General features: G+C 43.1%; 1 protein-coding gene across 2 annotated transcripts; it reads left to right on the top strand.

The window, feature by feature from the left end:
* The first annotated feature begins 3427 nt into the window (after nt 1–3427).
* On the top strand, nt 3428–22783 carry KLHL31 (kelch like family member 31). Of its 2 annotated transcripts, none has more exons than XM_033143156.1 (3): nt 3428–3611; nt 14301–15504; nt 21865–22783. In XM_033143156.1, exons 2-3 carry the CDS (start codon nt 14333–14335, stop codon nt 22595–22597), a joined length of 1905 nt encoding a protein of 634 aa, XP_032999047.1. In that variant the 5' UTR covers nt 3428–3611; nt 14301–14332; the 3' UTR covers nt 22598–22783. The 2 variants fall into 2 exon arrangements, with proteins under 2 accessions (XP_032999047.1, XP_032999048.1); XM_033143157.1 differs by having other exon boundaries at nt 3434–3506.
* Nucleotides 22784–23233: the final 450 nt, after the last annotated feature.

Raw genomic sequence — 23233 nt, 5'->3', positions numbered from 1 at the left:
AGACGCTCCCTCCAGGCACGTCCAACAGGTAGATCGTGATCTACTGGTAGATCACTGGACGTCTATGGTAGATCACTGGTAGATCACTGGCTCCCCACAAAGAAGCTCGATCAATCACTTTATTTCAGCTTTAAGCTCATATAAAACAATACTAAGACAAGTATAAAACAAGGCTAAGGCAAGCTCAACATTTTTGCCCCCCCCAAAATGGGGCCTTCCTCTTCCCTAAAAAAAAGCTAAACAACTTTGACATGAACTCCTAAAAACGGGGCTTTCCTCCTCCCTAAAAAAACAACTTTGACCTGAACCCCCCCCAAATGGGGTAGATCACTGCCAGTCTTTAACTCTGTGAGTAGATCTCAGTCTCTTGGGAGTTGGCCACCCCTAGACCTTTCTGATCAACCTGGGAAGGCCAGGGACCCAGTGGATGGGCATATTAGGCTACCGTGTCTCCTGCATGTGCTAATATATCATTTTGGGGCACAACTCCCTAACAAGGTTATAGTGCAATTATGCATTATCCAGACATTCAGCATCAACTTCATATTCTTTTCAGGTTTTCCCCTGCCTTATGAGCTGCATGATGGCCAGACATTTGACAGGGGAAGCCTTCCTATATTTCTTTGCTATGAAAAGCATTTGTGCAATTCCTGGTGCTGATAAGAACATAAGAAAAAAGCCCACCGGACCAGCCTATTGACTCAAGCACCTAGTCTCCTACTGTGGACAATATGATGCTTCTTGGCAAGCCCAAAAACTGGGCATGAGGACCTTGGAACTCGCTGCCTTTGAACTTGGAGGCCACATTGACTAGTGGCAGGGCCGGTCCAAGACATTTTGGCACCTGAGGCAAACCAACAAATGGCAACCCCCTCCCCGCCAGAGAACAGGGAGTGATCACATCAGTAATCCACTGCTTATATTTCAAATCCTGCCCGCAACTTCATGAATGGATGATGCTTTGATAGATAATCCATCAGTGGTCTCTGTTCCTCCTTAAACACTTTGTCATTATGTCCTCTTAGTTCGGCAGTGAATCTTGCCATTTCAACATAGTCCATCAGTTTCAAAAGCCATTCCTCCTTCATTGGTAATCCTTTTCTCTCCCTCCCACCCATATCCTTATGATTGCTGTACAATATGCCACCCGCTGCTCACCCCTGGCTTCACATTATCCTTTTTAAACTATGTTTGTTCTGTATGGAATGCAGCTCTAAATTGCGCAAGAGACCACTAGGAAAAATTAGGCATAGTAAACCTAGTTATAAGAAGGAAAAGAAGTTTATTTTCTCCTCCTAGAGACACGGTGGGTCAACCAGCATTTCTCTGCCAAACAAGATCATTCTTACTCTGAGGACTGATGTTGTAGGTGAAGAGATTCTCTGTCTGTTCATTTAAAAACTGCCGACTGATGTCAACTCTAAGTGTGCTTTGTTTGTTTATGTTTCAGATGCATGTCCACACGGGAAATCAAATTCAGTTTACAGCAGTTGCTGAGAAACTAAACAGTCCTCAGGAGCCTGCAAAAGAAATGGTTGTGGACTGAGAAAAAGTGCAGTTGACCTATATTGACCTATGAAACACAAGGCATTGCCAAGACCTACTTAAGGGTTGGCTCACACCCTTGGCTATTGAGAGACCTCGTGATTATATCTTAATGGCTTCTGTTAGCTGCTTAGGCCTTGGCATCATGCGCCAATGATTTCCAGCACCACCAACAGTTGTCAATAAATAAACCTCCCTTTGGCTTAACATTTTCAGAATCAGAACTAAAGCGGTTCAAGGCCAAATTCTTCTACACTAGCTGGAAACACAAACAAATGGAGGACTACATACCCCTCAACTTCTCTGGTTAAATTGGGAAATCCTGTTTTTTGGCTCCGGGCTCATGTGCAAGTAACATGACTCCCCTGAGAATGTGGCCCGGAAGACACACAGCCCAGGGTTGGGGGCTGGACATGTTAGAGGGTATGGGGCTAGATGCTGCAGAAGGGGAACACTTTCCAAAGTGTTCAGGACAAATGGTCTGCAATGGTAAGGCCAGACCTTTAAGGTGTCTGGTCTGGGCTGCCCAGATGATAAGACCCGCCCCCCTCTTGGCCTCGCTGATGTGGTCCAAAGGAAAGCAGAGCAATACATTTGACACTAGCTTGACTGCAGAAGACGCCATCCAACTATCTTAGGGATTCCATTCTAACTTTGTGTAGGGTTTTCTCCTTAGCCTCTTCTTCTCCCAAATATATCCCACAAATCAGCAGAGGTTAAGGATCAGAGTTTTCCTTCTCCTAGATGAGCTTCCGAGGTTGACAGGCCCCACCTCCCCCTCACTTTCTTCTCCAGCATGTGCATAAACCACCTTCTTGACCGTTGGATCCACTTTTGGTCAATCTGCCAGAGCTTGTCTTCACATGCAGAGGAAGTCCTGGACTAATCTACACTGGTTAGTGAAAACGTTAAAAATGTGTTATAAAAATGTGGCACCAGAGAGCACTGTAGAGCAGTGATCTGTCGCCAATGTAAAATTGCATTGAGAGCTACATTACGTTTGTGTGTTTTAATGTTTTTACAAATCACTGTAGATCCAGCCCCTAACTCTTCTAGGATTCGAGACCCATTGGCTGCCCTCACCTTGTTTAGCCAGAGCCATTCCCAGGGTGTGGCCACTGTCACATGCTGAAAGCTTCTAGTAGCGACAGGTGAGAGCTGAGTGCAGGGTGGGGATCAAAAGGGGACAAAGTACTTGAGAAGAAGCACGATGTGTCCCTCAACAGAGATACTACCCGTCCCCTAATACTCCATACACACCAATTTACAATGAAATCCATAAAAAGTTTTACAGCCTTTGAGTCTACAGCGGTACCTTGGTTTACGCACTTAATCCGTTCCAGAAGTCCGTTCTTAAACCAAAGCATTCTTAAACCAAAGCATGCTTTCCCATAGCAGCGGGGGACTCAATTTACAAATGGACACACTCAACAGGATGCGAAACATGTTCTTATTCCAAGGCAAAGTTCACAAACCAAAACACCTACTTCCGGGTTTGCAGCGTTCTTAATCCAAGTTGTTCATAAACTAAGCTGTTCTTAAACCAAGGTACCACTGTATATGAAAACCTGCTGGAAGGGAGGAGCAGGGAAAAAACTTTCAGTAGGAGTTAACCCAAGTTCAGAGGGGGTAAAGGTATTTTTTTAATGTAGTTATTCTAAGGACAATGTTTTTAGTAATTTACGGTGGAATGGTAACCCTGCCGTAGTACAGCAGCGATGGAAGGAATGTAATTTCTAGGAGCTTAACCCTCATTTTATTATCCTGTAGACGTCCAGTTAAGTTGACTTCAGATTCAAAGCCAAGCAAGCAGAGGAAACATAAACCCTTCTGGGTGACAGGAAAGGATGGGAGGGAGGGGTCATTTTTAAAGTGCCCCAGAGCGCAGGCTCCAGTCTCTCTCATCCACAGTGGCAGCAGGGTCACACTAGAAACTTCTGTGGCTAGCTAGGACTTCTCAGGTGAAATCCATTTCCCCTTCCCCCTGCCTTTTCTCATTCTTTTCAAGAAACATTCTCGTAGACATTGTGCTGGTCAGTCCTGGGAAGGCTCTGTTGCTGAGAAGGGTAAGGCTGCTCTCTAATCCTGTTCTTACTGAGCTGATTAGCTTTCTGTGTTTCTGAGCGTTCCTAGGCGGTGGGTGGTGGTGTTCCTTCTATTTAAAAGCTGAAAATGCCCTGGGATGAATTCCCTCCAGGCTACAAACTTAATGTGGCCAGCTATAGCTATGGGGAGGGGAGGAGGCCCTAAGGAAAATCAAGTTGGCAAAGGCTTTCCTTTAACTGCGTGTTTTCCTGTACAGTTTTTAACATGTAACTCGGTGAAAGTTTGCTCCAAAAGAAAGCTGCACTGATTTTGCTGCTAAAATTTCACAGGGCTGGCACTTCCCTGCTAGCATGTCTCTCGAGCCGTAGAAAAATAACGATTTTAAATATTGATAAAATTGGTTTTAAAAAAAGCAACCTGAGCTACAGATCTTTACATAGATCTCCTATTAAGCTTTAAATATGTAAAGGATACTTGGCTGTCTTTAAATGTTCATCGCATTTGCCAAAGGAATATCAGCATAGCCAGCTAAGAGAGAATTGATACGTATCTAAAGCATGGTGGCTATTTTCAACCTGTACCAATGAAATAAACAGAATTTTTATTTTATTTTTAGTAATGGAGAACAGAAAGGGCTGCAAATGTATACCTGGCAATATTTCTTTTTCTCCCTTAAAAAGAATTAAAACCCCAAGCAAGAAATGCACTTTAAACTGCATGTGCCTTAAAATGGCAAGTGGCTTTGAGAGACCCGAGAGAGCAATGCTATTCTTGGAAACGTCCCTGATAGGTTTCAACAGATGCAGCTTGAGGAATGCAGCTTGGGGGGGGGGGAGCAGCTGACCCGCCACTTTGGCAAAGTGACATTCTGGGACCTCTGCTCATTCTGGTACACGGGCGATGGCTGAGGCTTCTAACACACACACACACACACACACACACACACACAATCATCTTGCTCGCTTGCACATAGCTGCTACCTAGCAGGAGGGACTGGGTGACAGGTGGATGCCATGCCCCCTGAAAGAGGAACTAACCATTCCTTTCTATACTTAAAATGCTGAATGGCTCGTGCTTTTGAAAAACTCTGTGCAAGAAAGAGCTAATGCAGATGGTACTCCACTATACTGCATTACTTAATCCTTCCCTGTTTTAACATTTGGCAGCGCTCTTTGAAGGGGACTCGCAGGGGCTTATTTCGGGCTGCCGGTGCACTCGCTTGATCTAAGATGTTCATTACAACTTGATTTTCCTCTTCCTCCCAGCAGATCAATTGTGGTGTACAGCAATGTCCTCTCCCCTCCGCTATTCTATCCTCAGGATGACTCTTGGAGTTTGGTTATGCTGAGATAGAAGTTTGGTTGGAGTTTGGTTATGCTGAGACTGGTCGAAAGTTATGCTCTATGTATGGCTTAGAGAGGATTTGAACTCAGGTCCTAGTCTACCTCATCTAGAGCATCCAAATCCATGTAGGTTGATGCTTTACTCTGTCACATACCCTCCAACATTTCTCCAATGAAAATAGGGACGTCCCATTCCATAATGATAATTTTTATTATTTATACCCCACACATCTTACTGGGCAGGTTGCAACATATTATTGTTGTTATTGTTGTTGTTTAGTCGTGTCCGACTCTTCATGACCCCATGGACCAGAACATGCCAGGCACTCCTGTCTTCCACTGCCTCCCGCAGTTTGGTCAGACTCATGTTGGTAGCTTCGAGAACACTGTCCAACCATCTCGTCCTCTGTCGTCCCCTTCTCCTTGTGCCCTCCATCTTTCCCAACTTTAGGGTCTTTTCCAGGGAGTCTTCTCTTCTCATGAGGTGGCCAAAGTATTGGAGCCTCAGCTTCAGGATCTGTCCTTCCAGTGAGCACTCAGGGCTGATTTCCTTAAGAATGGATAGGTTTGATCTCCTTGCAGTCCATGGGACTCTCAAGAGTCTCCTCCAGCACCATAACATATATAAAATCAAAATAAAACATTAAACTAAAAAAAAAAATACTTCCCTATACAGGATTGCCTTCAGACAGCTCAGGGGTCAGATAACTGCATACCCTCCAACATTTCTCCAGTGAAAATAGGGACATCGCAAGGAAAAGTGGGACATTCTGGGATCAAATCAGAAACTGGGATGGCTTCTCTAAATCAGGGACGTCCCTGGAAAATAGGGACACTTGGAGGGTTGGTTGGTCGTTGGTTCTCTACAACCCTACAGGCCTGAGTAGGCGTTAATATGGGCTGCTGGCTTTCTGCTTTTGGCATTACAACAGTTTCACCCAGCCTGGTGCCCTTCAGTGCTGTTTGAGGTTGGCATAGCACTTGTCTTATGAGGAGGAAGTGGAGCCTTATTTGCCCCTACGGGTTCCCATTGTTGCGCCCGGTGAGAAAACATGGAAGCAGAAAACACCTGAGGCTTCTGGCTTCAGAGAGAGAAAGATTTTTTATTCTGCATGCAGAGGTACCTGCTGTGTTCAGACAGCTAAGCAAGTACAAAAGTTAGTCAGTTTACCAGCACTTCTTATACAGTTTTCCAACTCATTCCCCCCACCTTCGGAATCTCAACCTAAAAGTGGGTGCACGCAAGTAGGGTCAGGGGTTATTGTATACAGGAATAGAGGGGGACCTTGGTCTGATGTTCATCAGAGTCACGCTGTCTAGAGACCTTGGTCTGCAGCCCATCATTACACGCATTGTCTATACCTTGCTGAAACGGGTAACCTCCTACCCTAATACAATGTTTTAGAATCCTTGAGAGGCCTCTCCAACCCCTATATTTTGTCTATGCTTTTAGCTGGATTTTAGCTGGGTAATACGTCATTCTGTGATAAGGGATTCTCGTCCTTCTTTCTAGCAGGCTATCTATCCTGCTTTACCTTCCTGTGTTTTGGTGACTTTAGACCTTCTTTATTATCTGAAATGCTTAGCAGAGCAGGACATTCAGAAAGAACACTAATGGGTCTTCAGGTTTTTAGGTGAAAGTGGAATGGCAAGCCTCTCACTTAACTGCATTTAGTTTTTTGGGATGCTAAAATCCCTTTTGTAAGAGGGAGCCTTTTTTAGCAGTACTGACCAGCTCACAATAAGAATTATACAAAAGATATAAACTTATACCATAGCAGGCTTCAGCTAAACATTTGCAAATATAAAAACTATAATTTGGACACCTCATTCTCCATTCCCTCCTCTCCTATTGGACCGCTGGATCCTCCCAGCGCGTCCCATGGAATTGGCTGACATTCTCGTACCAGATATATAATCTGAGGTCGTACCATGCGTGACACCATCTTATACATCATATTTTGTAAGCATTGGAGCAAGCAGGGAATACAAAAGCAAACCAGCAGTAGGATTAATAATGGTCCCAAGAACATCATTAAAATGCCTCGTAGCCACCCCAATTGTGGGAGCCAATTGTTCCACCAAGACATGTCCCACCCATTCCAAGTTTGTTAGCACTCTGGACTCTGAATCCAGCGATCTTGAGTACAATGGGAAGAGGTGAAGCATAAGCGAATAGCCGCTTCATAACCCAATTCAGACTAGTCTCCATCCAGCATTTTTTTGCTGCTTAACCACTTATGGCTGTTGTGGCCTATAACCCTTATGAGTTTTCCCACTATGCCTCTGAGATGGGTGCTTCCCCGGTGGCCCCTTCTTAAAACGTAACCAAAAGGAAAATGACCCTCCTCACACACTTCTATACACCCACAGGAATATATACGCCCTTGTACAGGTTCAAGGCAAGGTGATACAATGTCTATAGGATCAGGATTCAACACAGCTAAGGCAACAGGTCTCTGGAAATTATCAGGAACGCAAGTTTTTACGTTGGGGACGCTGCCGGCGGGCGCCCCTCCCATCCACTTCTTCAGCTGGATCAGTGACGTCTTCTTCTATAGGCGTGCACATTGGCAGCAGGTTTGTTGCTTCTTGGCCTTTGTTGCTTCCCTGGATCTTCAGCTTCAAAGGATGTTTCAGCACACTGTGGCAGGTCCTGTCTCTACATGAGGAGGCGGACACCAGCCACTTTCACCACTGGCAGTGTTGTCATAAAGACTGTGTAGGATCTTTGCCACTTAGGTTTCAGAGTCTCTGCATAGGGATAAAACTAGCATAGCAAAGCTACATGGCATTAGGGCACCTGCTAAAAGAATAGGAGATAGTTACAGAGATTATATCTGCCCTTGGAGGGTGGTGTCTTGGGCCCCTCCTGCCTTTCTTTTGCCTCACAGATTAACCTCACAGGTATCGATATTAATCACACCTCAGTCCTCCTACCTGTTGGAGGTAAGCTAGAATAACCCAATCAAATAAGGACAGCCTCCCATACACTCACAAGATATTACTGACCATGCCGGATCACTATCTCCTCGAAATACAATATTCTTCCGCAATAATTATCCCATAGCTCTTTGGTCTACTTCTTTGGCCCAGAATAATAATTTAGTTCATTTTTCCAATCCATGCAAACACTCTAAATTTAGAATACACACAAATATAAACAAATACACAATACAATCATACACAATATCATCATTAGCATCACCACAATTTCAGACCAATTTAACATAAAACTCTGCTAATGTCAGGGAACAGAAAGATACAATTTTTCCCAAATAAGATCCATTTCTTCAACATCACCTTCCAGACACACTACTAGAGCCATTGCAATTCTCACTATCTTGACATCCTTCAGAACATTCTCCTTTAAAAAAACCTTTACATAGCAACTAATCTTCTCCAATATAACATTGTACAAGTGATCTAGGGTATTTGGGTATAGCTATTTTCTCCTTACTGTCTTCTCTTTCCTAATATTCCATTTCTCCATCCCAATTATATTACCAGTTCCAACAGCCATATCAAAAACTAACTTTCCCTCCTCTTCTGTTTTCCTGCATCCAAGCACCAGCCATTGATCCTTAGTACCTAATTTTCTACTTACCACCTCACCAAGCCTATCAGGACCTTGTGTCCAAGAATTAACTCACCACCACCAACCTATTTTTGACCCTCAGGAGGACTTAGGGTGGAAACAGGGCAGTAGGGAACAAATTCTGACAAAGTTGGGTTGTCAGACAGAATAGAACTTGGCCTATTTATCTCGCTTCAGAGCCATCGGTAGGTCACTCTCATCATCTCACACGTGGCGGCCAGCTTAGCAAAATTGCTAACTCCTCACAACGGTGTTTCATTTGGACAATGGAGTTGAACCCTTGATGTGCTCATTCAAATAGTGACAATTTTCAGGCTTCTTTTAGGTAACAACAAATTATGGACAGGGCAATAGGGAAAGCTCCTGTCTTTTTTTAAAAAAAACAATCTTTGAAGGGCTTACTATATCTACCACCTCTTGAATCAGAGCCATCTTCAGGCCTCTCTCATTGTCTCATGCTTCCATGGCAACAACCTGGTGGTCCTCTCCATGGTTTGGACAATGGATTCACCCCCCTAGATGTGCTCTGCAACCTTGGCATGGAGGGTGGTGTATTGCCTTGGATATTGTTTCCTGCTGGGCAGGGGGTTGGACTAGATGACCCTTGGGGTCCCTTCCAACTCTATGATTCTATGATATGTATACCTTCACTTTATCATCAATTTTTCTTCCAATCATTCCAAAATTTCTGCCCCCTTTTCCTCCTGAGGTTCAAACTTACTCCAAATCCTAACTTACACTGTCAGGGCTACACTGTCAGTTGCTAACCATGAGCCCCTTCCCATTCTACTTCAACATTCTCTTCTCCTTCATTACACATCCCACAAACCTACATCTACATTCCCAAATACATTCTGCTAAGAAGCCATTTCTTCTATTTCAAAACCTTCCCTGAAAAACTTAAAACCTGGGATATAAAAATAAAACTTTTTCCCTCTAATCAACTTCTGTTGGAAACAATCAAACTGCTCAGAAGACATAATCTCTTTTCTAAAGACATAATCACCTTTCCCCCCCTTTGTGGGAGGCAAATTTCCTTCCTTTGCAAGATTCACTGCTGCAAAGAGAAAAATCCTTGCTGTTTAAACTAAGGCTTCTCTCCGTTTCTGTCCATCTCCCCACTCTCATTGCTTTACCAAAGCTCAGTTAAGAAACAAAATAAGACTGTACCAACTTTAAAAACAAACTAACAAACATTCCTGATTGCAAGAGCAGCCCTCCTTTCAATGCTTCAGACACACTTTTACATTCACCTAAACATTGCAGAGAAATACTTTTACAGCCCATTCTATTGAAGGGACATACCTTGGCACACAAACAATTTCCAAAACACACTCACCTAACCCTGGGATTCAAACAGATTCCTTGAAGGGACAACAAAACAAAACAACAAATACAAATTGTGCAGCCACATATACAAGGGAAAAAACAGACTTCCCAGACTTCATTGGCAATGCAGCAGGAAATGAAACAATTTTGGGAACACAGAGTTTGGGAACACACAGATTAGGGCTGCTTTCTGCCCCACCTTTCCAAAATGAATGCAAGCCTCAAACAGGGACCAACACACACACACAGGCACTGCAGACACAGACAAACTCACAAAAATCACACTGCACAATCACTGCAAACACAGATCTCATACAACACACACATACTGAAGGAAAAATCATAAAATTATTACAAGTCATAAATTTTTACACAGCAACAAAAATTCCAATTCCCCATCTCAGCAAGCTCAGGTTCAACCTGGGACACTCCTTCCACCTAACCAGACTTTTTTCATGCACACACTCTCCGCTTCGCTAGGGACACTGAGTTCCTGCGTCTCATTCACCCAATACATCCACTGGAGCGTCCCCACACCATTCCCCATACACAGAGTAAAATCACAGAAAAATTCTTAACCCCCTTCTCTCTCCTCAGAGAGGGCACCCCCTTCTTTTCCCCCTTCCTGGCGGCCCTCTACGGCTCACGGCCAGGCTCCTGGCGGCCCTCTACGGCTCACGGCCAGGCTCCGGTGGCAACTCTACTTGCACACTACCGGATTTTAGCGGCGGCCCTCTACGGCTCACGGCCGCTGCAGGATCGATCGCATCCTGCGCTTCCCCTTCCCTGGGAAGCTGCTCCCCCTGTGGAGCTTACCTGTCCTCTGCAGATCTTACTTCCCTTCCCCCCTGCGGCCGCTTTCTCTTTCTCCCGTCGCCACGGTGCAGTTTGGCTCTCCCTCTGGGGTAAGCCAGTCCCTTCCCACAAACAGGCAGGAAGCGCGCTTGGGGCCAGCAAACGCCAGACCAGGAGAGCCTTTTCGCTGTGCAGCGACGCCTCGGACTCCCTGTTTTCTCAATCCCGGGGAACAGCGAAGGGTTCCCGGCCAACGCACCACGTAATGGAGCCTTATTTGCCCCTACGGGTTCCCATTGTTGCGCCCGGTGAGAAAACATGGAAGCAGAAAACACCTGAGGCTTCTGGCTTCAGAGAGAGAAAGATTTTTTATTCTGCATGCAGAGGTACCTGCTGTGTTCAGACAGCTAAGCAAGTACAAAAGTTAGTCAGTTTACCAGCAGTTCTTATACAGTTTTCCAACTCATTCCCCCCACCTTCGGAATCTCAACCTAAAAGTGGGTGCACGCAAGTAGGGTCAGGGGTTATTGTATACAGGAATAGAGGGGGACCTTGGTCTGATGTTCATCAGAGTCACGCTGTCTAGAGACCTTGGTCTGCAGCCCATCATTACACGCATTGTCTATACCTTGCTGAAACGGGTAACCTCCTACCCTAATACAATGTTTTAGAATCCTTGAGAGGCCTCTCCAACCCCTATATTTTGTCTATGCTTTTAGCTGGATTTTAGCTGGGTAATACGTCATTCTGTGATAAGGGATTCTCGTCCTTCTTTCTAGCAGGCTATCTATCCTGCTTTACCTTCCTGTGTTTTGGTGACTTTAGACCTTCTTTATTATCTGAAATGCTTAGCAGAGCAGGACATTCAGAAAGAACACTAATGGGTCTTCAGGTTTTTAGGTGAAAGTGGAATGGCAAGCCTCTCACTTAACTGCATTTAGTTTTTTGGGATGCTAAAATCCCTTTTGTAAGAGGGAGCCTTTTTTAGCAGTACTGACCAGCTCACAATAAGAATTATACAAAAGATATAAACTTATACCATAGCAGGCTTCAGCTAAACATTTGCAAATATAAAAACTATAATTTGGACACCTCATTCTCCAGAAGGAGTGACTGAATTATCCAGGAAAGTTTCCCCATGTCATGTGACAGAGCATTCAGCTGGAAGTCTGAATCAATTCATGGCGAGAGTTTTGACCAGAAAGCTGGCTTGGTGAAAACCAGAATGCGCAAATCTGCAAGTGCTTTGTGGGGACAAACTGTAAATTAGGCTTGTCTGCAAATTGCTCAGAAGATTAAATCCTGTTGATTTCAGTGGGGTAGGTGTAAATAAATATGGAGGTCATCCATAACCATTCTCCTGCCATTACAAGTAGGATTTTGTTTTGCTTCCTTACGCTCCTGGTCATTTGGTGGAGCTCTATATAATTTAATACCATTTCAGATCCCCAACTACTACATGGTCTGAAATTGTCGATTTCAGCTGAATGCAAATTAAACAGGTGCTGTACTCAGTGTTGTATGGCCCTTGCCACATGGGCAAGGAGTGAAGAAACATTACTTGCCAGGAGGAAAACTGTCATGTGAAACCATCTTAAAAATTCATCTATGCTGTCCTTGTATTATTATTGGAATTTTCACAGTATATTTATTGTATTACTATCTTTCTGCACCTTATTTTAATGTATACCATTTATTATAATTTCTGTAAATTGCTTAAGGATTTTGACCTAGATGTTAAGCTGTATATAAAATGCCCTGACAATAATTAAAACAGGTTAATATTATTATTATTATTATTATTATTATTATTAAGTAAGTAAGTTTTTGGGACATGGGTGGTGCTGTGGGTTAAACCACTGAGCCTAGGGCTTGCCGATCAGAAAGTCAGTGGTTCGAATCCCCGCAACGGGGTGAGCTCCCGTTGTTCGGTCCCAGCTCCTGCCAACCTAGCAGTTTGAAAGCACGTCAAAGTGCAAGTAGATAAATAGGTCCCGCTCCGGCAGGAAGGTAAACAGCATTTCCGTGCACTGCTCTGGTTTGCCAGAAGTGGCTTAGTCATGCTGGCCACATGACCCGGAAGTTGTACGCCGGCTCCCTCGGCCTATAGAGCGAGATGAGCGTCGCAACCCCAGAGTCGTCTGTGACTGGACCTAATGGTCAGGGGTCCCTTTACCTTTACCTTTAAGTAAGTAGGTAAATTGTATTCTACCCTACACATTATAAAACACAAAATACATAATAAAAACAAAACAAAAAACCCAATAATATCCCCTCTCCCCAGGCAACTTTTTAAAAATACAATAAACTCTTTTTTATATACAACAAAACAGATTGAAGGACTACAGTGGGTTTGTTCTACCCAATTCAGTAGTAGTTAGGTGTAAAAGAGCCACAACTTTCAACTTGATTTATTATTTCAAAATTGTATGTTTCTTTTTCACTGTTATCTCTTAGTCTAGTCATGCTGTTTTGGAGGAACATACCGGTAATTCCCTCAGGCTTCAGCAGGCTGCTGAGTCTATCTACAAAAGAGAAGAGCAGTCTGCACTTACATATGAAGGACAGAGGCAGTCTCCAGTTTAAGTGAATAAATATGCACACTCCCAATCCCTAAACATATTGATTTGGAACCTCACCCGGTGGGACTTGCTTCGTACTAAATGTGCTTTAGGATTGGGCTGTGAATCCTATCTATTGGTCAGCTTGTCCACACTACAAAAAAATAAAAAATATAGCTCAAGGACAATGCATAATTTTCTCGTGTTATGGACCCAGCAACCCTGTGAAGCAGATTGGTCTGAGTTATTTATTTATTTATTTATTTAAAATTGTTATATACCCTCTTTTCATTATGTAGGTCTCAAAGCAGCTTACAATCCTGATATATGATATAATATACATAACTTAAAACAGAAATTAATTTTTAAACCTCCTATATAAAATAATGCTGCAAAACGTCTCAAAAGCATTCAGGGTGCAAAAGCCTCCGGAAATAAAACTGATTTGACCAGGTATCTGAGGCTCTGTAGGGACAGTACCTCAGACAGTACCTGTAAACTTCTTGTGGCAAGGAGTTCCACCGAGTTGGACCACAACTCTAAAAGCTCAATTCATTAACATGAGTCAGATTCTGGCCCACAGCAAACCACTAACATGGCTCCCTGCTATGATCTCAGTGTCCAATTAGGAGTGTCAAACACTGCAGTCAGTGGATTGTAGAAGGTCAGCCATTCATCATAGCTTATTGAACTCCCTTCAAGTTGAGGTCAGACAGAATGTCTGAACATATATTTTTATTATTTCAGCAGGCATTTTAATTGATGTTTGATTTTGTAATTTTACCTGGTTTTTCTTTTTGGTATTACATTTTTACAAACCACTTGAGGAGTACGAGTTTGCTATGAGACACTGAACAGATACAAACCACCATTTACCAGCAGCATTTATTCACCTTGCATGAGGTTAACAGATCTGTGTGATCATGGAGTTTTCCGTAATCTCCTGCCGTTCCACTTTTCTTATTTTTCTGTTTCCGCCTGCCACCTGCAAGGATGCTTTGCAGTCATTTTCAGTGAGACTCAAAACCAATGCACTGAAATACAGGTCTAAAAGTTGTCCTTTTCTCCTTCTCCTTCTTCTAGCTAGCTCCTGGCTGTGATATTATATTGCAGTCATGGCGCCCAAGAAGAAGAATGTCAAAAAGAGCAAGGTTGATATCAATGAGATGACCATCATCGTGGAAGATGGTCCTCTCAGCAAGCTGAACGGCTTGAACGGTCTTTTGGAAGGAGGGAATGGCTTCAGCTGTGTCTCGACTGAGGTTTCCGATGCTCTCTACAGTCCCAACCTTTTGGAAGGGCTGTGCAGGATGAGGATGGAGAACTTTCTCTGTGATTTAGTCATCGGTACCAAAACAAAGTCTTTCGATGTCCACAAGGTGGTGATGGCTTCCTGCAGTGATTACTTCCACAACATCTTGAAGAAAGATCCATCAACTCAGAGAGTGGACCTCAACGATGTATCTCCCCTGGGCCTAGCTACCGTCATTGCATATGCCTACACAGGAAAGCTCACTCTCTCGCTGTATACTATAGGTAGCATCATCTCCACAGCCATCTACCTTCAGATTCATACCCTTGTGAAGATGTGCAGTGATTTTCTGATGCAAGAAATCAACGTGGAGAATTGCATGTATGTTGCCAACATTGCAGAGACATATGGACTCAAAACCACCAAGGAAGCATCTCAGAAATTCATTAGAGACAACTTCATTGAGTTTTCCGAATCGGATCAGTTCTTAAAGCTCACTTTTGACCGGATCAATGAACTTCTTGCAGACGACGACTTGCAGTTGCCTTCTGAACTCGTTGCATTCCAAATTGCAACGAGATGGCTGGAATTTGACCAAAAAAGAGCGAAATATGCTGCGGATCTGTTGAGCAACATTCGCTTTGGTACCATCTCTGCCCAAGACCTGGTGAATTATGTTCAGACTATACCAAGAATGATGCAAGATGCAGATTGCCATAGACTTCTAGTAGATGCCATGAATTACCATTTGCTTCCCTACCACCAGAATACATTGCAGTCTAGGAGAACAAGGATTCGAGGAGGATTACGGGTCCTGGTTACGGTTGGGGGACGCCCAGCTTTAACAGAGAAATCCCTTAGCAGAGACATTTTATACAGAGACCCTGACAATGGGTGGAAGAGGCTTACTGAGATGCCTGCTAAAAGCTTCAACCAGTGCGTCACCGTGATGGATGGATTCCTCTACGTGGCAGGTGGAGAAGACCAGAATGATGCCAGGAATCAGGCTAAGCATGCGGTCAGCAATTTCTGCAGGTAACTAGTTATTTATAGAGGTAGCATGTTCAGCACATAACAGCTCCGGAGAGGGAGGGAGAGGGAGATGCAGATGCATAAACAGCAACGGAAGAACAATCTTTATTGAGGTTGTTGTTTTTAGCATAGGTGCCTGTGATTGACAAATGCCATCCAAGCCGTGCCAAAAGGGAATACAGTGGTACCTTGGTTTACGAACTCAATCCGTTCCGGAAGTCCGTTCTTAAACCAAAGCATTCTTAAACCAAGGCGTGCTTTCCCATAGCAGCGGAGGACTCAATTTACAAAAGGAACACACTGAACAGGAAGCGGAACATGTTCTGCTTCGAAGGCAAAGTTCACAAACCAAAACACTTACTTCCTGGCTTGCAGCGTTCTTAATCCAAGTTGTTCATAAATTAAGCTGTTCTTAAACCAAGGTACCACTGTACCTGCAAAGGTTGATTATTATTTTTCTAGAAGGAAAAAACAGCCAGAAAAATTGCCTTTGTGACAAAGTTAGATTAACAGCGTCCCTATTTATATGTTTACAACAGGGATGTTGTAGGCATGCAAAGAGGAAAAAAGCATGTACAAGCATGCTAGCTCCACTCCCTGTTTCCATTGACATTTGTATGTTCAAGGGTGACTGTCTCCTGCAGGAAAGCCTCCTGCAGCCATGGAGGACAATGGGGACACAGCAAGCAGGCTCATGCACGCTCCCCATTTGTTGTGTGTTTAAATCCCATTATGAATGCCTGAATAATTCAAATGTCTCGGATGATATGCATGTTGGATAAGACTCAAATGCTTCTCCACCCAAGAGCTGTTGGTGCTTCACAGTTGGCGTATTAACTTGAAATAGGATTAGACAGGCACGTTTTCCTTTTCTTTGTCATAGTAATATATTTACTGACCTATATGAAATAAGTTATAACGTAAGAGCGTGAGACTCTTAATCTCAGGGTGACGAGTTCGAGCCCCACATTGGGCAAAAGATTCCATTGCAGGGAGTTGGACTAGAAGACCCTTGGGGTCCCTTCCAAATCTACAATTCTATGATTCTAAATGGTGTGGGGTATCAAGTGAATTTGCTTCATTACCTTACAACTGGGGTGTGGAACGGGGCTGCAGATGTTTCTCCCATTAGTCCAAGCAAGACAGGGGTGCTGGGAGTTGTAGTTCAGCAACCTCTGGAGGGACAAAGGTACCCCTCACCTGGCCTACAACACAGATAAGGACCCTTTATCTTCTTTCTCTCTTTGGGTTATATTGCCAATATTGAAGTTGTCAGTGGGCCATGCTCAGGAGAATAAACACACACTATCTTTTATGCACAGAAAACCGCAAACACACTGGAGCCAGTATCCGATGATAATGGAGGTGTGGGGTTAATGCATCTGGGCGTCTCAGATGTGAGGGGTGGTCACTGATTCCCCATCTTTTCCTACAACATGCACTGCATCAACACTAAGCTAGAAACTGTACAGGATGTAGAAGTGGCTGTGTCCCCCAGACAGTTTTGTGGTCTATATATCATGCTTCTGTAAATGATGGTCATATGGTGTGCGGTGGAAAGATTTGCACTGGAAACCTATTGTGACCAGGCAGCCAGAGCTGAGTCAGAATGGTCACGTACCATCTTGCCAGCAAGCGGCGGTTGCAGCCCAGCATGGTATCTCCTCTCCCCCCCCCCCATGAGTAAATTTAGATCATTTCCCCATCTGCTCCTGCAGCCGCAGAGGCTCATGGGTTCCCGCCTAACCCATCCTTCAAATGAGCCAATCCATGGCAGCCCTGGGGAGGGGCATGGCCATCTACTTAGCTTGGCCAACCACACTCAGCACAGCATCCAGGCGGCTGGGATGCTGCCATGTTAATCTTAACATGAAAACCACCCAGACCTCTCAAGGCAAGTCCTCCTGCAATCCATCCGCACTGCCACGAACATTCCATCATTTCTTCCATGTATTTATAGGGATGTTAGAGGAAATGGCTTAGTGTGTTCCGTGTATGGATGCCAGTCTTACATGAGGATCACCCACAGGAGAGCAAGGTGCCCCTGTGTCCAAATTCTCATGGATTGTGGGTTGTGGCAAAGATGGATGGTTTTGAACAGACCTCCTTCCTTACGTCATGCTTGTACCATTAAATGTGACAGGTATTCCTAGTCTCGGATAGTATTTGATATGTGTTTCTTTCAAAGATATGCACCCAACACATTTAAAACAGAGACACATTTCTAGCAGCTATGCAGAGAGCCTTTACATTTCCATAGGTTCAAGCCAGATGTGATGCTAGACACATTGGGGTCTTTTTTGCCAATTATTTTTATTGATGTTCAATATTTTTAAACAATTTTTCATCAAATTAATACAAATTCAATACAAATCTAATGCTGACTTCCCTCCCTCCCCAGATGTCCCCTCTATTTTCCTCCTTTCTTTGCTGCTCCCAATAAAATAACTTTTCCAACTACAGTGGTACCTCGGGTTAAGAACTTAATTCGTTCTGGAGGTCCGTTCTTAACCTGAAACTGTTCTTAACCTGAGGTACCACTTTAGCTAATGGGGCCTCCCAGTGCTGCTGCGCAATTTCTGTTCTCATCCCGAAGCAAAGTTCTTAACCCAAGGTACTATTCTGGGTTAGCGGAGTCTATAACCTGAAGCGTCTGTAACCTGAAGCGTCTATAACCTGAGGTACCATTGTATATTTCAAAATACATTCATCCCTTCTCCCTACACATCACCTGTTCAATTATCAATTCCTGCTATGTCTTTTATACATTGTTATAACCTGTCCTCAAAATAGTTCTCTCAGCCTCTTTCTGAAATATGGGGACGATAATATCGGCATACCTTACAGGGTTGTTGGAAGGACTAGTGAAGTTCTTTGAGCACAAATCTTAAGTATTACCATGTACTGAGGGGAATATAATGGAAATTGAATTGCTCTTCCTTTATATCAGTCCCAAAGCCACGCTTAGGCTTGATAATTTTGGAATTAAATTATTTGCTTCTGGTAGTAAAATTATCATTTAATAGGCACTAAAGATGAAGCATTAAAATAACACTCTGTATTTTCATTTTGTAAATCCAGTATAGAACATATAATTATAAATGTTAACTCTGTGTTGAATTGTGGCTACAGGATATAAATAATATATTTCATAACTTGAACCAGCAAATATATTTATATGCTTTAGAATACTTTATAGGCTTATGTATCCGGAGTATTTTTGGGTAGGATTCAGTCACATACTGGCAAATGCACGTTAAGCAAGTAAAGTTCATTTGGCATATTTGAACTGCTGCTTCTCCCCAGAAACAGACTTTTTGTGATTATAAAAAGTGATGGGAAAATGCCCTAGAAACATGGGATAGCAACTGCTTGATGTAATCCTGTATAACCTCCCCACATGCAACTTAGAATGAACGTTCAATAAATAGCTGACATAGTCTAACCTCTTGGTCAACTTTGTATAAACAAATATGGCAAATGCTTGGCGAACAGGTTGTCTGGAAACAGCCACTATGTCACAAACTTTTTTTTCTTTTTGTAGCTGAAAGCAGAGTCAGAAGAGAAAGGAATATAGCGATTGAGGAACCTTTTTTATTTTATATTATTGCAGAGTCGTAGGCCCTTGCAAGGCAACTAAACAACAAGGCTGATATTATTTTCTTTTGAATTAATACTTTATTTCCTGCTTCTTAGAATTAGCAACATATAGCAATGCAACAAATATTCCTATTCTCACAGGGAAAATTATAAGGATGTAGCCATATTAATCTGTTGCCAAGAAAACAGCAAACCATCTTGTGGCCCCTTTAATAACAAACAGGTTCATTGTAGCATAAGATTTTGTAGATTGCAAATGTTACAAATCAGACTGGCTAGCAGCAACGATATTGCAATTGAAAGATTCTGTTACCCAAATATCTAAACATTTGGGCTAGTATATCTTCTGAAGTTACTATAAAGCCAGGATTTTAATCCTACCGTTTCCTCACTGCTGTCTGAAGCATTATGAGTAGTGCTATTGGACATTTTAGGAAAGGGATGAAGGTATTGTAAAAATGACTTGAGAAGCCAGAGTTGTTTACATTGACAAGTTATCTGTTAACCTCAGTGGCCACAAGAATGCCAGGACCGAAATTCTGATCCCAGAAAGTCAATAGAAAATATTCCCTCATTTCTTGTGTGATCCAACCAGACAACCTCTTTCTCCTGCCCCTCCTCCCAATTTTACAGTAAATTATAAACCACCTTAGGTGCCTTGGCAGAAATGCAGCATATAAATTAAGTGAATAAATACATAAATTCTATATAGTTACATACAAATAACAGATGGGCTCATTTCACAGAGAATATAATAAAATGTAATGAAACTAGAATAAGTTACTCCACAAAGTGCCATTTCTGGGCATTTCCAATATTAGATTTTGAGTCATGTACTTTTAACTATGTTAGCAAATATTAAGAACATTCTCCAAGGGAGCAGTTTTCTTTCTCCATCTCTCTTTTTGTATGTGTATATGCATATGTTTTGTCTTAGCATTCATGTACTATAGTCACTGGGCATTTCAAACATTTCTGGGGGGAAACTAGGGACAAATGAAATCAGTTTACTAAGAGCGGTGAGATTATATTAAATGTCCATTCAGTTTGGTTTTATTAGTGAGCTAGCAATTTGATTTTCCACATGCCAGAATCAAAAGAAGAGATACAATATGCACCCTAAACTCAAGCTTTTTCCAGTACTCACCTGCAACAAATTACTGGGTGATATCCAACATTAGTCATACTCAGAGGAAGCCCAATGATTTTAATATATCTACTTGGAGTATGACTTAATTAGGTATCACTCACTGGAACGTAATGGGGGGATAAGTAATGAAGTACATAATAAATAATATGAAATGTGCATATTATTAAACCTAGTTTTATTACAGAGCTGTTGCCAAGCGAGATTCGAACATCTTACTGAGCCCAGCCTGCTGCTAGTACAACAATAATTTAACACAATCAATGTCAAATGGTTAATCTCATTCTTTGCCTCCCCGTTTTTGTTCATTGATTAAACTATGGACCTGTTGAGGAAGCAGCTCAGCCAATATTGCAATTCTTATGCTTTCCTTGGGATCATTCTTTCAGCACCAACTCCCTTTTCCATTGTTTTTACATGTCTCCATGCCTGAAACCAAGGTAATGCTATCCAGCTGAGATATGAGTAATCTTTCATGAGGTGCAAGTGGTTATGAACTAGACCCCCAATGTAGAAAGTTCTGTTTCCCCAAAGATAAATGGACGCCAAGTTAGACAGCTTTCAAAAGGAGTTAGATAAATTCGTGGAGGACAAGGTTATCAATGGCTGCAAGTCCTGATGGCTATATACGTACCGTATTGAAGATCAGAGGCAGTATGCCTTTGAATACAAGTTGCTGAGCATCAACAGCTGGAGATGGCTATTGCCTTCATGCCTAGCATCTGGCTGACTGCTGTGAGAAACAGGAAACTGGAGTAGATCGGCTTTTTGTCTGATTAAGAAGGGCTTTCTTATGAAGTTGCATGTATAAGATCCTCGTTTCTGTTTGAACTCCGGAAAAGTTGGACAGTATGGCATATAAGAAATGAACAGTTTGGGGGAGGGGTGATTTCAACTAGGAAAACAGTACAGGAGATAAGAGAGTAATACAGCCTTTCTGGCCAACACTATGGCCCCAACCTTTAAAGCCCTAAATGGCCTCGGCCCAGTATACCTGAAGGAGTATCTCCACTACCATCGTTCAGCCCAGACTCTGAGACCGAGCACTGAGGGCCTTCTGGAGGTTCCCTCACTGCAAGAAGTGAGGTTATAGGGAACCAGGCAGAGGGCCTTCTCGGTAGTGGCGCCCACCCTGTGGAACGCCCTCCCATCAGATGTCAAGGAAATAAACAACTATCTGACTTTTGGAAAACATCTGAAGGCAACCCTGTTTAGGGAATTTTTTAAACATTTGATGTTTTATCATGTTTTTAATATTCTGTTGGGAGCTGCCCAGAGTGGCTGGGGAAATCCTGCCAGATGGGCAAGGGATTAATATGAAATAATTATTATTATTATTATTATTATTATTATTATTATTATTAAATTATAATTATTATTCACTTTGGGCTGATTGCTGCTTTTAGTTTTGGGGAAAGCTAAGATCCAATAATGGGCTTGCATCTAGTTTAGCCCTTAATAATGGCAATGTTTGGGAGTCTTCATTTCTGAGAAAAGTAGCAAACAAGAGAGTGGCAGCTACAGCAAATACAAATGTTGTGACTTAGAAGTGTAGATGATGAAGTTCATATCTGGATCGCACCAATAATCCTTTCCCCCCTCCCTCTTTCTTTCAGGTACGACCCTCGTTTCAACACATGGATTCACCTGGCCAATATGAATCAAAAGCGCACCCATTTCAGCCTGAACGTGTTCAACGGTCTCCTTTTCGCAGTGGGCGGCCGCAACTCAGAAGGGTGTCTCTCTTCGGTCGAATGTTATGTCCCGGCAATTAATCAATGGCAAATGAAGGCCCCTCTGGAGGTGGCTAGGTGCTGCCATGCTAGCGCAGTCATAGATGGTAGGATCCTGGTCACCGGAGGCTACATCAATAACGCTTATTCCCGCTCTGTTTGCATGTATGACCCGGCTAGCGACAGCTGGCAAGACAAGCCCAGCCTGAGCACCCCTAGAGGGTGGCACTGCGCCACTTCCCTTGGAGAAAAGGTCTATGTCATGGGAGGGTCCCAACTGGGAGGCCGAGGGGAAAGGGTAGACGTGCTTCCTGTGGAGTGTTATAGTTCTTACCCCGGCCAGTGGAATTACGCCGCTCCTCTCCCAACTGGCGTGAGCACCGCCGGCGCTTCCATCCTCAATGGGAAAATTTACTTGGTGGGAGGCTGGAACGAAATAGAAAAGAAATACAAGAAATGCATTCAGTGCTACAACCCTGGTCTTAATGAATGGACCGATGAGGATGAGTTGCCGGAAGCCACTGTCGGAGTGTCGTGCTGTACCATTGCCATGCCCAATACCAAAACCCGGGAATCCAGGGCTAGCTCAGTATCTTCAGTGCCAGTCAGCATTTAAGTATTTAAAAACGTAGGTTTAGAAAGACTAGGTTAAACCTTTTTAAAAAAATGTTTACCTTTACGTGCCTATAGGAAGGGGTGGGTGCGGGGTGGGGGAGGCGACCTTTGCTTGCCAGTTAATTTCGGTTCTGCAAAACCAGCCCATTTTCATGTAATTGGATATGCATGGTATGACCTGAGAAATTTTTAAAAAATGTAAGGCATTTGCCACGTCAGGACAAAGCCACAGGCCTCTGACTTTAAACATTAAAAGCACCTGGCTTCTTTCGAGAGCTGTTTCCCAGGTTGCACAGCTTATTTGGATAAAGTTCTCAAGAGTTGGAGCTTCGGCCTAAAAGAGGATAGGCAAAGACACCCAACATATATTTGAAAATATAGTACTCACTTGCTATGTAAAACTAACATGCCGTTATCCCAGGACTATTCAATTTGTATCCCACTTAATATTTTAAAATCTCTTTGAGTTGCAATGCATAGGGCTTTGTCAAAGATCTCAGAGATCCCAAAATACACTTGCTACCTGCATATGCATTAGATTTCCTTCCTTCAATAATTTTCATGCAGGAGTGAGACAACAGACCTACAGAAGTTCAACTCTGGCATTTCTAGACTTTGGCCAGCTTTCTCCAGTTTA

This window comes from Lacerta agilis, chromosome 3, assembly GCF_009819535.1.
Source record: "Lacerta agilis isolate rLacAgi1 chromosome 3, rLacAgi1.pri, whole genome shotgun sequence".
NCBI lineage: Eukaryota > Metazoa > Chordata > Lepidosauria > Squamata > Lacertidae > Lacerta > Lacerta agilis.
This window is presented reverse-complemented; position numbering and strand designations above follow the sequence as displayed.

What these genes read in the sequence shown, in the direction of transcription:
- KLHL31 (XM_033143156.1), top strand. Translation starts at nt 14,333, where the DNA reads ATGGCGCCCAAGAAGAAGAATGTCAAAAAGAGCAAGGTTGATATCAAT. An exon ending in GCGGTCAGCAATTTCTGCAG is followed by an intron (nt 15,505 to 21,864) that starts GTAACTAGTTAT and finishes TCTTTCTTTCAG; the next exon opens with GTACGACCCTCGTTTCAACA.